Source organism: Vitis vinifera, chromosome 17, assembly GCF_030704535.1.
Source record: "Vitis vinifera cultivar Pinot Noir 40024 chromosome 17, ASM3070453v1".
Taxonomy (NCBI): Eukaryota; Viridiplantae; Streptophyta; class Magnoliopsida; order Vitales; family Vitaceae; genus Vitis; species Vitis vinifera.
In genome coordinates this window covers 4,478,961-4,495,537 of record NC_081821.1, presented here as the reverse complement: position 1 = coordinate 4,495,537, position 16,577 = coordinate 4,478,961, and the positions used below count along the sequence as shown (strand labels likewise).

Here is a 16,577-nt window from a genome sequence, read left to right as displayed (position 1 = left end):
TGCGCAATTGACAGACTGAGTCGGGAATGACCTAAGATGGGTCAGAATTCATTGCCTTTGCCGATTATTAAACCTAAATTGTCACTCTGCAAAATAAAATGCCGGATGGCTGCTCAACGAGAATCACTTCCACTAAGTATTTGTTGCATGCAAAGCTATCATAAATGGGGTTTCGACTGCGTGCAATTAGCGTCTACAGCAGGTGGGAACCACTCAAACTCAGCTGTCATTCAGAATTTCAATGTGTATTCTGTATACTTTAATTTCAAACTGAATCCCCTAGCTTTGTTCCCAGAAACCCAGCATTTGTGTTCATGCATGACAGAAGGAGCTCAGACCAAGAAAAACGAACAGATTGTATGGAGAACTGTAAGTATATTATAATCTTCAGTCTCAACAGAAAGCAAGTATTGCTATGAAGGTGAGAGAGACCAAATTTGCCTAGAAATCAAATTGAATGTCTCTATTTTGTTGATTTGAGGAGTCTCTCCAGAAGGGTTTCTTATTGTTCTTGATATCGGATGCCTTGTTGATGGTGGGCAAGTGGTTGTTTTGGCCTGGTGGTTGGCCCTTAGCTTCTTCCCTCTTCTAAAAGTGGGTGATCTGCCCTTTTAGCGCTTCCCTTATTATTGTACATTATATTTGATCGGAAAAAAGGCGTATTGCCAGTCAAACCAACAAGCACTGTGATGATGGTGATGTTTTAAAAACAGTATCTTAATTTAATCCAAAGTTTAGCTGAACCAATGAAGTTGTCAAAGTCAGCTTATTTGAAGCATAAAGCTAAAAGAATTATATTTGTAACATATCCCTACAGAATGACTTACATTCAATGATTTTCCTAATCAGTTTAACTACCCCTTCTAAAATTCTTATGCTGAAGCACCATACCTCTGCTACATCAATGTTCCATTGTCATCTTCTTCAGATGTTGGGAAGGCTACATCTTAGGTTACCATAGATGTCATATTGTTTCCTTCTTCTGTGCCTTGTGCGAAGGCAAACTCAGAAATCAGAGCCAAGTGATCACTTCCCACTTCCTGCATAATAATGGGAAAACATTGTTAATCATATACATATACATGCACCACATTGTTAATCATTTATGGAAACACATTAAAAGGCACCTATAGAGTAGTATCAGCTACAAATCAAGGAACCTGTTTGTAAGGTGTGAGTAACTGAGAGAGAGAGAGAGAGAAGTTCAGTATCAGCTACAAATAGGGAACCTGTTTGTAAGATGTGAATAACACAGAGAGAGACTTTCTGCACTAAAATGAAACCAGATGCAGGTCTCCCCATAAAATTGAAGATATCTTGTGCTAACTATTTAGAAAACAGAGGAATCCACTTAGATGATATCCAGAGAAAAAGAGTTTTTTAGTCACCCCAGCAAATTGTTAATCCTGAGGTTGATATCCACCGTTTAGCATTGATTACATTAAAGCCCCTGTTTGTAAGATGTGAATAACCGAGAGAGAGACTTTCTGCACTAAAATGAAACCAGATGCAGGTTCTCCCCATAAAATTGAAGATGTCTTGTGCTAACTATTTAGAAAACAGAGGAATCCACTTAGATAATATCCAGAGAAAAAGAGTTTTTTAGTCATCCCAGCAAATTGTTAATCCTGATGTTGATAACCACCATTTAGCATTGATTACATTAAAGTCATATATCTCAATTGCAGCGCGTAGGCTATTTCAATCATTATCGTCTGTCATTTTTCAAGTCAGCTCTAGGAAATGCCATTTATTGATATCTATTTCTCAAAACCTCGAACTACATTCTTTTTTGCCTTAGCTTGCTCCTTCTGATGCCTTCTAAATCAAATCACTCCTTTTCGCTGTATTCATTGGCTTTCACTAAGAGGTCCATACCACATCCAACCAGATAACTTTCTCTTATTTTTATCCTCAGTGCCACCTCTACCTCCTCATAGATGTGGTGCCCTCTATCTTTCCTTTCTGTTTTAAAAATCTTCATTTGAAATCTTTTTTCTTAAGTAGCCAAGCTTCTGTAGCATAAAGCATACATTGAGGTGGATGCCATTCTTCTTGGTAAAATTCCAGAAAAGAGAACCTCCATAATCCAGTTGATGTGCATGTGTTCATATCAAATTAATCATGCAAAAAATTTCAAAGTTGAACAGAAACTGACAGGAGAATCAACATTATTCTTACCCTGCATGGAAGGCCACCCAATCCCCGCAGAATATCAACTGGAAGAGTATCCAGAACTCTGGTAGGTACAACACCATCTGAGTACCTGTGTCAAGTACAATCAATCTGATTATTTATCATCTGACAACCACCACCATTACTATATCTATTGAAACTTTTCAGCAAAACTAATTACCACAAATAGTCAACAGTTCCAAGGAACTTTGAGTGGTAGGAGGTAGCTAAAGGTTCACCATTGAAGCCCCTTGTTCTTGTCGAACTCTGAAAATATATTGAAGTTAGAAAAAAATCATTAAAAAAAAACAACATATATATCTATATAAAAAATGGCAAGAATAAACTACTAGAGAGTCAAAGAAAAAAGTCTCAATACCTTCACTGTGGCATAGGAGCTCTTAAGCTTCAAAGGATGCACAACAACATGGCAATCAGCATTGCCAGTTGCCACTTTAACCTCCTCATCTGTCCAACAACCTTTCAAAAACCTGAAACAAGAGCATTCAAGCATATACTTTAATATAGCTATCAAAGGAAGAACTTGCACCACCTGAAATGAGGAACAATGTGAAGGATAAGCCTTCAGTTGTGACAATATGTCTTCTTATACAAATAAACTGTTGAAAGAGAGAGAGAGAAAGGAGAAAAACCTTAATTCTCATTCATGTAATATCTACTTACAATTGAGATATATATATATACAAGGCTAGGAGTCCTAACTACCATACATGTGACCTATATTAACAAGGAAAGATAATATACTATAAATACATTATATTCAACACTCCCCCTCAAGCTGGATATCATTCGTGTATAATCCTTTGGCCTGAGTCCAAAATTTAAAACAAGTTTTATAGGCCTGAAGATGAAGAAGAATCCGGGGATCAACCGATTGCCATAATACACTACATAACTGTGCATCTATCTTCCTCCACTGTACGCGGTCAACCTCAGGGATATCTGCCTCCTGGGAAACCAAGTGATCCTCATATCCTTGACCCATAAACCAAAGTTCAACAGAGGCAGACCAGGAAAGATAATTTTCATTGCCAACCAATTTCTCTGAGGTAATCATAGGAGATCCAGAGATAACAGAGGTAAAGATCTGATTTTTGGTGGTCATATTCACGTATTTGGATCGAAGAGAGCCCTAATACGGCTTCAGATTGCGGCGTGGCACCACCGAAAAAGGGAGACGGCCTCAGATCGCGACGTGGTACCACCAGAAAGGTAGATGAACACTTCCCAAGGCACGTGCAGGGATTGGGGTGGAGAGAAAGTAGCCGGAACTTCGCCGGAAAGGCTGTTTGGAGGGCTGACGGAGACAAAAATCCCCAAAAGAGGTACGTGCAGGGCTCGGATGGGAGAACCAGGTAGGTAGGGATGCTGGTCGGCGGCAGGCGAGGCTGGAGGAGGAGGCGCGTCGCCGGAAAAGGCCTCACGCGCCCTCACGCGCCAGCCGGAAAATGGAGCGTGGCCGGCGCGTGGATCCTCTTTTGATGTTGGTGCCTTCACAAAAGTTGGAGATCTCCTCCAGGCGCTCCTTCTGGTATGGTCAGTGTCGGAAAAATAGGTCGCCGGAAAAGTTCGCCGGCGGTGAGTGGTTTCTAACGATGATCCGACTGACCGGAAAGTGTTGGGAGATGGGGAGGGTGACCGGAAAGAAACACAGTCACCGGAAGGTTTCCCGGAGTTGATGACACTGGAAACAGGAAAGAATTAGGTTTTTTTCCTTGGCTCTGATACCATGTTGAAAGAGAGAGAGAGAAAGGAGAAAAACCTTAATTCTCATTCATGTAATATCTACTTACAATTGAGATATATATATATACAAGGCTAGGAGTCCTAACTACCATACATGTGACCTATATTAACAAGGAAAGATAATATACTATAAATACATTATATTCAACATAAACATAACACACAATCATAAAGTAGCAAGAGAAAAGAAAATAGCAATTAGAGAGAGAAATTGAAAGAAGGTAACAATAGGCTAGTAAATTAATAGTTTCAAAACATCAAATTTCAAATTGAAAAAAATCCATCATCATTCCTAGTTTCAACATGAACTATATTATCTGGTATGATGGTAAACATTGCTGACTGCTGGTCTGATTTTGAGAGTAGCCACTTCATGTAAGGCTGCCTGAGATTAGGATATCATCCACACTCCCTATAGGGCCATTCCTTCATGGACTAGCAACAGGTAATGGCCTTTTCACCTTTTTTTTATCCCTAGTTTCAAGCACAAGACTTGAAAATTTATCGAGTTCAAAGATCTCAATATCCTATGTGGCATCAGATTCATAACACATGAAAAATATATGAAATGGAAATAGTGCAAACGTCAGTCCAAAGGTCACCAAGAGTTATCAAAATGTTTTTGTTGGCTTCAAATAACCATTGGAATAAAGCTTATCTAATCCATCTCTGGTAACAAAGAAAAACCTAAAACCAATTTTGCTTCCCACCAAAAGGTAAAAATTACTTGAGAGAATAAAAGGCTAAGGGAATGGGACTTTTAAATGCTGGAAACCTAATGTCACATTATTAGAATAAACTTAGGAAGTGCACAGCAACCCTCCCATATAAAGCAACCAAATCTTTCACACTGCTTAAGCTGAAGTGAATAAATAAACTAGTTTCTAATCCTTGATTGTTTGACTTAAAGGTGTGTATCAACCCAATAAACATGGAAAGAAATGCGCTCAGAAGACAAAATTGCCAAAAATGACTGGGAAAGAATGTATACCTGTCCATCAAAATAAAGGAACTTGATATTTCTCTTTCAACATCAAAAACTTGAGCAGGATGACAATTTCTCTGACCAGAAAGCTCTCTTCTGTCATATAACATGATATTTAGCTGCAAATAGGAAAAAAAAATCAATTACATCCAATTTTAAGCGAGGATGCCAAGTGTGAACTGCATGGTTTCTATAAAATGATGCTGATTCCTCTTGGTATCTAGACAATGAATTTCTATAACCAAGAAAAAGGATTAACTTAAAGATATTTACCTCAGATGATGACAAGAATTGGTACATTGCACTCTGTCAATTAGTAAAGAAAAGAATTACATTCTACTAATATGAGAGGCAAAATACCACAAGAATATGAAAACTAAATGCAAGTCCATCAATAAATATCGCACCTGAGGAGTACTATTGAAATCACCAGCAAGAACAACAGGGACATTACCCCATTTCTCTGAGAGGATATGTGCCCTTGATGATAAAAAACGGATCTAAAGAATAGAACAGTTCAATAGTAAAGTTCATGAGTGAACTGCTGCAGAGCATTGGACAAAACCGAAAGATGAAAGAAACAATAAGAGGCTGAACTGCAAACTGCAGTTTCCTTATCTTAAAGTTTTGTAGCATGTATAAGCCTTCAGGTATATAAGGAGTCAGGATAAAAAGAAGAATTCTGTAATTGGTTTAGCAAATGAACTTCTACTAACAGGCTACCAATGGACTACTCCATGGCTATGACAAACTGTTAGGCCTAAGGTTCTAATCTCATTAGTTCTACATTTATTGGGAAAGAAAGAAAAGAAAAGAAAACCAAATACCATGCAACACAAATAATACAGACGTCATATAAATATATGTTGGTCATAACATTTGATTTCTTGAATATTGTCTGATTTTGTTGTTTGTTAATAAATAGCTTTGTAGAAACAATTTTACTTTAAATAAAAAATAATAATTTCTTTACAACTTAAAATTCTCTACTGTGGTTACTACACAAATTAAATTTTGGGGGGAACTACTTGATTGTTAAATTTTAGATGCACTTCAAGAAATTTGGTATAATTAAGAGATAATCAGTAAAGAACTATACCTAATTCACCATATGGATAATGCAGAAAAAATTGCATAAAAATGCAAAAGGACTCACTTGACCTAATTTAACATCCCCTCGGCTTGGGTTATACAGCACATGTATGTTACCAACCAACAGCTTTCTTGATTCATCTTCACACATCTGCCTGCATAGGATGAAGTAAGATATGGAATGGATGGACAAATAATCATAAAACCATAATAATCATGTTGAAATAGGAAGTACTGTTATAGAGAATCTGGAGCAAATTAATTTCATGAACATAAATAATAGGCTAGAATTTAGATGCAATGACTTCATAGTATTTTAGAGGATTGTCAATCATAGGCCTACACTCCATCATGCAACTAGCAAGGCAAGCAGTGTGAAAGCATGACTTAATGTGGTAGACCCATTAAGTTTGAGTTTTGGATGGTTTAAGTTCATCCAAGATCATGTAATACTGAAGAATCAGACCTCCAACAGCTGGCAAAATAGACATTAAACTGACTGAGAAGATTCCCATCATTCTTTAAGTCTCAAAGGTAGATCAACAACAAAATGATAACTTCTTGCTCTCATTTTAAGTTTTCAGTTACATGATGTATATATCTTGTAGTTTGTATGGGCTTTCCTATTTTGGCTTGTTCTCTAAAAGCTCTAGCAAGAAACAGCTTGGAAAGTGAACAATGAAACACGGGTTGTATTTTTTATGGGGTAGTAGGGAAACTGCCTCCATTGAGATGATGAACTGCATTTACATGCACAAAACTGCAACTTTTTAAAACCATTTAAGGTCATAATCTACATGAATGAATTTAACAAGTTCATCCAATTTAGTAAACTGTATGTTGCTTCCCAAACTTTATGGGAATACAGTTCATCATTTAAGAAAGCTGCCCCTTCAGCAATCCTGGGATGAAAAATTAGTTGATAGAAGGTACAAAGTTGAGGATTCTTATGCAGCATGCAGGAGAAAAAAAAAAAAAAATTCATCTTTTAATATCTACAAAATTAAATGAACAAAACTATCAAGCTTCAATTAGAATGCAGAAAAGTTATAACCTTGAACTTTGATAATGATGGGATCATGCATAAGTTTATTAAGTTTTAGGGTGGCTGTTGAAGCAGCCACTCTGTCTTCTGGGTAAGACTTAAGACTTCATGCACATTTACTTAGGCTCTAAATTAGAAAAAAATTAAAATGAAGTAGTAAACTGGACTAGAAGAATCAAAAGGACCATTTAATTGAATAATACTTGAAATATCAATAATTGTTGATGACCTACCTCGAAAAGAGAAAGTTGAGCAACATTATCACGAAGACCATATTGCTTAAATTCAATGCACTCTCCCTCTAATAACCGAAACCTGAGAAAGTGAAGTCTGGATTCATTACTTCTGACCTAATGAAACCAACTTTTCCAAGAAACAAGAAAACAATTTACAAGAATAATTTTCTTACTTCTCAGCTTTCCAAAACATAGCACAGCCATCAACAGTGTCTCCAGTGCGTCTCTAGCATTGCAGACAACTAATTTAGAACTGAAAAAGCTGTACATGATGATATGAGCATTGACTTGCACACAGCTCCACTGTTGCTAAAATCATGCACACCAACATCAAGAAAAGATTTGGACTAACATCAAGAGAAGTTTTGGCACTCATCCTATGACAGGTTTAATTAGTATATCAAAAGAACTAAAATAGCTAAACATAAAGAGTTTTAGTATTTAAGTTAATAAAGAACTTTAGCATAGGTGGTTGAGTAAAGAGTAAGATCAGAAACAATGGTATGAGAAAATCAATTTTGTTTATGCCAGGAAAATGGAACTTGGAATCTATTTTCTTGCTTAGGCAATTGATGTCTACAGAAAACAGAAATACATCTGAATGTCGTTCATTGCCTCATAGAAAAGTGCATGGTTTGTTACGGGGGAGATAATGTGGCAAGTTTTGGAAAGAAGGGAGTTTAAATCAAATAAATTGATGTGATCAAGGACATGCATCATAGGTGGTAAGTAGAGTGAGGAATTGGAGGGGAAACAAATGAATTCCAATTACAATAGGCTTGGATAAAAAATCAACACTGGAACCTTATTATCTGCATTGGCAAAGATGTCTTATACTGAAAGTTGTTTGCTGAAAATATTGTTTTGGTTTGCAAATCAAAGTTAGAACTGTGGAAGACATTTTAGAATGTAAAGGTTTTAGCTCAGCAGGACTAGAAAAAAAATACAAGTGATATAAACTAAGGTTAAAAATCAGGATGTGGTGAAAACTAATGGAAAAAAAAAAACCTGAAGTGACCATTTTTGTTATCTAGGATTGGTTATCCATGAGAATGGAAGATAAAGAAGGATCTTTTCCACAAAATTAGAGTGGGATGGGTGAAAGGAGAAGTGCATCTACAGTGTTGTGTGATCCAATGACTATCAAATTAATGGTAAAATTTTCACACAATGATACTGGTACAAATGCTACAAAATAATAAGAAGTGCATGTAGAGTGTTATGATTCAAATTGAAGGTGCCAAGAGGAGGAAGGCCAAAAGTGTTGACTTTTGATCCATTTCCCTTGTGTTGACATGATATTAGGACCTAACGAACTGTACAGTTGAACTGTATATGAGTCAAGCCTGGTTATATGTGTCTAAAATTACCGACTTCACAAACAAAATAAACCAAAAAGAGAACATCAACCTTATAAGAACCAGCATATCCCTCTTTCTCCATAATGCTTACAAGATCAAAATACTTGTCCACCTCCTAACACAATGAGACCAACCTATGTAAGTTCTAAGTCATAGTCAGAATTTCAATAATTACAATAAAATAGAGAGAGAGAGAGAGACCCAATAAGGAAAAATAAAAGCTTACTTGCAGACAGACTATATCAGGGTTCCGTCCAATGATTTCATTGCATATAACCCTCCTTCGGTGGTCCCATTTCATGTAAGAGAAGGGAACATTGGAGTAGAGATCTCTGTGCTTGAAAGCATTTCTATCCCCCAATATGTTATATGACACAACTGTAAATGTTTCTGTTGCATGCAAAAATTAATAAACCACAAGTAACATGAGCATTTTTTACTAAATGCTACATTTTCAACCAAATAATAATGATAATAATAATCAACATGAACCAGCAGAAGTTGCATCCATTTCATGCAACATCAGAACTAAATCAGAGCATTAGCCAATGAGAATTCAACTGGAAAATCAATTTGAATACAATTGTACCTGTTTCATGCAACAGAACTATAAATACATCTTAAGCATATAGAATCAGTTTCAATAGAACAAGAGTTTCAAGGTCGCAAATTTATGACTGATTGAAAAACACTCAAAATTATTTGAACTCATTTTTAGGTAGAATTCAGCCAAATTTCCAAATTGTTCTCAACTCCGCATCTGAATATTGCCAAATTTGGTAAAAAATTCTCAATTTGGGATCCAAATTTCACCGAATTTTCCCTGCACGCATTCTACCTCCAATCTGAAGCTCTGTATCCTAAATTATCTAATAATCTCCAATTCAAGATAGGAAGTAACTAACATAAACCAGTAACAAAATTATATTTCACGCAAACAACAGCCAAATATACCCTGCGAGGGGAACGGATGATTGGAATCGATCCAATGGCGCACAATCTCAGGTGGCTGATCCAACGGCCTTTTCTTCAGGGGATTGTACCACCGGCGGCTGGAGGAGCCAGTCGATACCGACGGCGAGGGATGCGTTGAATCTGCAGGACTGTTGATGCAGCAGAAGATGGTAGTTGACTTGTAGAATTTGGATGACCCGGTGGTGGTTGTGGCTGTGGGCATCGGCGCGCATAGCCAGGAGGCAGCGTGGCAGCCCATGGGAGTGTGTGATGGAGAGAGACTGCTTTGGCGCTCAACTCAACTCAACTTATAACGACCTGTTTGCAAATAAAATGGACGGTTGGCCTTAGTCCAGACTTTGCTTATCTGATTGACCGTAACCGTTGGATCGCATCAACGGTTATAATTTAAGCAGGTAAATATTCAGGTATGAGTTGGGACACGTTCACAAGGGAATATTCATTCTGGTGTGCTCCGTATAAAACAAGTAAATTTAAAAATAAAAAATAAAAAATTAAAATCTCACCACACACAGCATTTAGGCCTTTCAATTTATATGAATATAAATAAATATAAATAAAAAATGATTTCTGATCTTTGCTGGCCAAGAAGAGGACAGGAACAGAGAAGAAAACAGAAGAAGAGTGGTGGGAGTGAGAGAGAGTGTGTGGTGTAGAGAGAGAAAGCGAGACAGAGAGAGCGAGAGAGAGCAGAGGAGGCTATGGAGACTGCCATTTGCGGTCGCGTTCCTCTTTCCCCCAATCACTTCTTCACCTCTAAATCTGGTACTCTCTCTCTCTACTCTCAATTCTACGAAGTAATTTCGAGTTTCAAATCGAATGGATTCTACATGTACTTCGAGAATGAAGAAAATGAAATCATCTTATATGGTCGCATCCTGTTGCATTCATGCAATTCCGATTATTTATGTATTTTCAAAACTGTATCATTACCACTCATGACCTTTTGCATATGCATTTTTACCATTGCTAGATCAAACTCTCCATTTGCAAACGCAGAATTTTCCTTTTTTTTGGTTCCAGTTTGAGATTTGGAGTGTGATTGGTTCTCAGGAAAGTGAAAAAAGGAAAGGAAAGAAAATATGGACGGAATAGAACTTTCCAGTTTGACCTTAATAAGTCTTTTCCCTTTCCCTCCTTTCTTAAATTTTCTAGCTTCTGAAGTAAAAAAAAAAAAAAAGGAAAGAAAGAAAGAAAAAGAAAAAGAAGAGGAGTTTCAAAGCGGATGAATTTTTCTTTAATTCTTGTCAATATTTTTTTCTTTTTCTATAAGACAGAATTCTTTTTCTTGCTCCTTTCACTATCTTTTTCCGAGATTTGAACAGAGGCTTATTGCTGCTATGGAATTCTTGAATTTTTTGAAGCGTTGTTTTCTTAAAGATTCTAATGTTTCGATGACATAACGTGTATTCCAGGGGATAAATTCTTGAAATTTTTGAAGCGTTGTTTTCTTAAAGATTCTAATGTTTCGATGACATAACGTGTATTCCAGGGGATAAGCATTCTCTTTCTAAACAATGGACGCACCGAACCATGTTAATGACGGTCTCTGCTGCAGCACCTGGAAAAGGAAGCGGGGTGTTGGAGAGGCCAACAATAGAGAGAATAATGCCAGGTCGGGAGTCAGAATTTGACCTGAGGTAAAAGCATGCGAATCTCTGTGCAAGATTACTACAAGTTTCTATCTGTAACAATAAATTATTAAAGTACATGCTTTTCTATTTTAGGAGGAAAAAAATTATAAAAGATATATTGGTGCAAATGTTTTTAAAAAATTTGGAAATGCTCTAGCCTGTTTGGTTGCTGAAATGAATCCCAAAATGAAAATGGTTAACATGTTCAATTCTAGATTGTTTTCAACTGTTAAAGTGTTTCCCTTTTGCAGAAGTTAAAGTGCAATGTTTGAGTTCAATTTTCAGGACATGTTTTTGAAAACATTTTTGACAACATGCTACCCAACATTTTTTTTTTGGTGCCATTTTCATCTCTTTTATTTTCAGAAACAGAAAATAGTTCTTGTTTTAGCTACCAATGAGGTGAATTAAGGATGCTGTCCACCCATACATTGTGTATGGCACCAATGTGGAATAGGAGAGAAGGCTTTGAGATGTACTAACTTGTGAAACATTATATAAAACTCTTTGCATCTACTAGAAACCCGACAAGTAATGTAAGTGTAAACTATAGTTGTTAACTCGTAAAACATGTTGTGTATCTTTTTCTATTTTTTGTATCGTGCATCATAACTTTTTTATATGGTGAAAAATTAAATAAAATAAAAATGCATACATGTACATTTACATTGGAAGTATGAACTACTATAGAATAATATATAACAAATTTTAATGAAGATAGTGGGATTTAAAGATTGTAAACTCTTATCATATATTTTGATAACATTGAATAGTAGAGTTTTGAAAAGTTCAATTTAATAAAATATGAGTTTAATGTATAGTTCATCGCAAAATTCACAAAAACAATGTTTTTAGTTCTAAAATTTACTAAGCATATGACTTATATTTGTTGTTGATATATATGTAAAATTTCAACTTTTTATGTTCTCAAAACTAATATATCAGTAAAAGTTTTTATTCATCAATTACCAACATTTTCAATGTCAAAATTCAAATTACTCAAATATAAATTCTTCAGTATTCATTATAAGAATAAATTTACTTAACTTCTAACATGACCTTTGACAATAAGAAAGTAACTTTTCATATAGGATTATTTTATCTCTTTCTCCCCTTTATGATCAATTTCTAACCTTACTATATATTTTAAACAATTAATATAATAGTGATTTAAAGAAAAAAACTTTTGACTTTGATTTTTCAAGGTGTATGTATTATGGTATCATTATATCTTGTATCATATTATGTATTGTATATGTAAGATATAATATGGATTGTAATATGTATTGATTTTTATAAAAATATATCGTATCATTGTATTATATTAATTTTTTTTTTTTTTGATAGGAAACTACAAAGGAATATATTAAAAGAAAAAAGAAGTATATTATATTATTTTTTTGATAGATAAAGAATCAAATTGTATTAAAAAGAGCTATCAAAAGAGCAACCTAAAGGATACAAGGAACAAACCTCCCTCCACCTCCAAGGCTCAACTGGGAAAATTTTTTACCAAAAGAATTAGAGCCTCCATAAGTGCTAAACCAATCAAAGAAACTCACTAAAGTCGAAAGACAATCATCTATAATCAACTTAGTGTCTGACCAAAGAAAGCAAACAAAAATACTTCTTAGCTTTTGGATTGAAAACACGTCGTCATCGAAAGCAATTCTGTTCTTTGCCTTTCAAACCATCTAGAATATGCATAAGGGGCGTGCACTCCAAATCTTCTTGCACTTCTTGCCCAAAAAAGAACCATATCACCCAATGTCTCTCTAACTGACAAGAGAAGCACCCAAGACACCATAGAACAAAAAGCAGCTCTTATAAAACCCTTGTTTTTTCATAGTGGATTAGCAAGTGATCTGTGGATTCTTCATGCAAATGGAAAAAGTAATACCTATTTGCTAAAGATCGTATCATTGTATTATATTGTGTATCATAAGTTTTTAACAACTATGGTGTAAACTGTAAATATAACTATTTGCCCCAACTCAATGAACCCTTAACTCAATTATTTAGGATTTACTGTATGAATTTGTTTTTGTTGTTAAAACTATCTAGAAAATCCTTATTTTAAATCACAGGTCATCATTATCTTTTATCACAACCTTAAGCTAAGTTTTTTTTTTTTTTATCAGAATAAACCAAGTTGTTTTTCACTTGTAGCACCTCCAACTCCACTCAAATTATTCCACTTTAATGGTGTTGTCATTGGTCTTCGTTGCACATATTGAATACAGAAAATTCAGCATAATTAAATGCTAACCTTCATTAAATATATAAAGACAGTGTAAAAGTATGTATTAAGTTATGGTTTTATGATTAATTGATTGAAAATATTATTAGATATATAGCATGCTTGATGGAAGGAAACCTGGATTTGAAGTTCTTCTATACAATGATAATAATTATTTGGCTTTAAGAACTCTTAATTTACTAGTTTCAATAGAAATTGCAGTGTTATACGTTGTAAGAGTATTAAGAACATAAAAACAGTATGCACATGTTAGATTGTTCATTGATTAGTCACATACATGCCACAGATTCCACATATTATGTTGTGCAATCAAAATTCTTTGTTCCATACTATCTCTTTTATATTAATTTTTGAAGTGTATGGTGATTCTCAAATTAAGAATATATTTATATGTTTAAAAAAAATATGATTTTCATTTTGTTTTTCTAGACCAAGCCATGATGTTTGCAAAAGATTGAAAGAAATTCCCTCACTTTAACATTAAATTTTGTTTAATCCTCAAAGAGAAATAAAATTCTACTGCTGTAATTTTCAAGTTTTAACAAATAATGCATTTTTATGTGCAAAAACTTTATTGAGGTGAAAGAATAAAAATAAAAAAAAGAAGCAAGATTGCAATGGTGTACATGTGTAACGTACAAACCAAAAGTCTTGTACAGTATTTTAGTACAATAGAAGCTTACATTCCTCAAATATTGCTTCCTGTGTGCATCCTAGCTTTCTAATCAAGTAGTTTTGCTTAGAATCATGAGCAAAGATTGGGGAAAGGATGACTTAGCAATGCCAAGTAGTTTAACTTGTCTAAGTGTCCCATGTGAGCTTAGGAAACACTAAGTCTGTCACATAGGGTTTTTAGAGTAAGTGTTTAACAAGAAAGTGAATAACAGGGACTTGCTTCAGTTCAGCAAACCCTTCCAAGGCTTTTAGGTACATCCTTTTCATGGAGTGTGGTGAGAGAGTGGACCACCTATCTTCATTGTTTTGTTGTTGTTGTGTTCTCTTATGCGGGCTGCAATGAGGGGCAGCCCTGATGTGTTGAGTCTCTCTTTCTACAGCTTGAAAGGAGTCTTAGGGGTGATGTTTTGTTGAATTATTATGTTGTGTTAGCCATTCATAAAGGAAGGGGTACTAGGATTTTTTAGAATAAAAGGAGAAGCATTAATGATGTGGGAAACTATTGGCTATCTGGATTCTCTTTGGATTCCAGTTACCAAAGCATTTTCAGGTCTTCCTATTAGTATTGTTTTTTCTACTGTATCAGAGTGGAATTTCATTTAGAATTGCATGGACTCCCACCTTTTTGGATCTTTAAGTTTGATTTTGATGGATGCTCATTTGGCGAGATGAGTCATTAGATATTGGTGGTACAATCAAAGATGATAGGGATTAGGCTTGTTGAGGCATTCTTTCTCTATTGAGATTGAGATTCTTAAGCTTTTAGAAAGTCTCAAACAAGGTTTCCCTTTTTTGGGGAAGATAGACAGATCATAAAGGAGGGGTACTCGACCATATTCTTCTCTAAGCCTCTAGGGGAGCAAGAGTGTGGAAGTGCTTTTAGTGGAAGCATTCTCTCTAGAAGGGTTTTTGGAAGAATTGTTTATCAAGTGTTTTTCCAAGAAATACTACAAGTGATTTTTCAAGTTTTTAAAAGTATTTTCTAAATTTTGTCAAAACACTTTATTTTTCTTCAAAAACACTTTTTAGGCTAGAATTGTTTTTAAAAAACACTGTCAAATGGATTCTAAAGGGCATTAAAGATTTGACTGGTGGAGTCATGGAATCCTTGACCTTGCAAGGGGTGTAAATTCTTTCTTTGTAATTGGCTTACTCAGGAGCCAATAGCTGGGCTAGAGAGTCATTACTGAAACCTTATCCTCTTCTCATGGAATTTCATATCTATCATGAATTGGAAGGTGACTGATGAAACTTAATTAGAACACAAGATTTCACTAAATTGATTGTTTGGATTTGCAGGAAATCAAGGAAAATGTCCCCACCTTATCGAGTACTGCTGCATAACGACAACTACAATAAGCGAGAGTATGTTGTTCAAGTGCTGATGAAGGTTATCCCTGGAATGACACTTGACAATGCGGTTAATATCATGCAAGAGGCACACCATAATGGCATGTCAGTGGTTATCATTTGTGCTCAAGTCGATGCAGAGGATCACTGCATGCAGCTGAGGGGAAATGGTCTTCTAAGTTCGATTGAGCCTGCAAGCGGTGGGTGTTAAATACTAGTCATATTCCTACAAAAAAGAAACCACTAAAGAAGAGTCACAGATTATGCTATATGCTAAGGTATATATCAATCATATCATTAATAGAAATCTACTTGTATGTACATAAAATGAAACTGTCCATATTTGTATGAATCTTGGTTACTATGTTTTCTGAGTCGAGACCGATTACTATAGTGAGTCCTGTTGTTCACATGGATATCACCATTGAACGGTGATGATTATGAATATGCTGTTAGAACACCATTCAGCTAAACTCTTCAAGCATTGCTTCCCCCTAAATAGATATCAAATTCTCGAAAGTGACATCTTTATGCTCTTAGATCACATTTGCAATATTGGGTTAGAAGAGGAGGATGTGTTTGGATTGTTCTTTAGAATGAGAATAGAAATGAAAAATTTATTAATATGGATATCCACTCCTACTCTTACTAGGATTTTGATTTCTTACTCAGGTTTCCATTCCTTGTTATTGCAAGCGCACCCTTAAGGTAGAAAAACCTCGTTATACTCAGCATCCCAACATCACAAAAACTTGGGGAGGCGGGGAATCAAACCCTGTCCCCTCCTGCATGTATATGAGCTAGGTCCCCATGAAAGCATGCTAAGTGACCACACCCCATTCTGAAAAACTCCAACTTTGTTTCTGTGAAAGAATAATATTTCGTCTGGGAGTGCAGGTGTGTTATATAACTTGGAGGGTTGTTAGCGGCTTAAGAGGCAGGTGGCTCTTTTTCGTTTGGGTATGTTGGAGGTATTAGTCCAGGGACATGAATCAACATGGACGATTCTGTTAAGATACATG

General features: G+C 35.5%; 2 protein-coding genes across 2 annotated transcripts; one reads left to right on the top strand and one right to left on the bottom strand.

Annotated features, from left to right (window-relative positions):
- Positions 1-701: 701 nt before the first annotated feature.
- Positions 702-9,925, bottom strand: LOC100244123 (carbon catabolite repressor protein 4 homolog 3). The gene is made up of 13 exons (XM_010665273.3): positions 9,616-9,925; positions 8,888-9,051; positions 8,711-8,776; positions 7,474-7,526; positions 7,298-7,379; positions 6,084-6,170; positions 5,335-5,427; positions 5,201-5,233; positions 4,934-5,046; positions 2,555-2,666; positions 2,357-2,442; positions 2,182-2,266; positions 702-1,040 (listed from the first exon to the last, which is right to left on the bottom strand). The coding sequence occupies exons 1-13, from the start codon at positions 9,872-9,874 to the stop codon at positions 948-950; spliced, it is 1,326 nt and encodes a 441-aa protein (XP_010663575.1). The 5' UTR covers positions 9,875-9,925; the 3' UTR covers positions 702-947.
- Positions 9,926-10,076: 151 nt separating this feature from the next.
- LOC100247572 (ATP-dependent Clp protease adapter protein CLPS1, chloroplastic) lies at positions 10,077-16,074 on the top strand. Its single transcript, XM_002274803.3, has 3 exons — positions 10,077-10,401; positions 11,129-11,276; positions 15,505-16,074. Exons 1-3 carry the CDS (start codon positions 10,338-10,340, stop codon positions 15,764-15,766), a joined length of 474 nt encoding a protein of 157 aa, XP_002274839.1. The 5' UTR covers positions 10,077-10,337; the 3' UTR covers positions 15,767-16,074.
- The last annotated feature ends 503 nt before the right edge of the window (positions 16,075-16,577 follow it).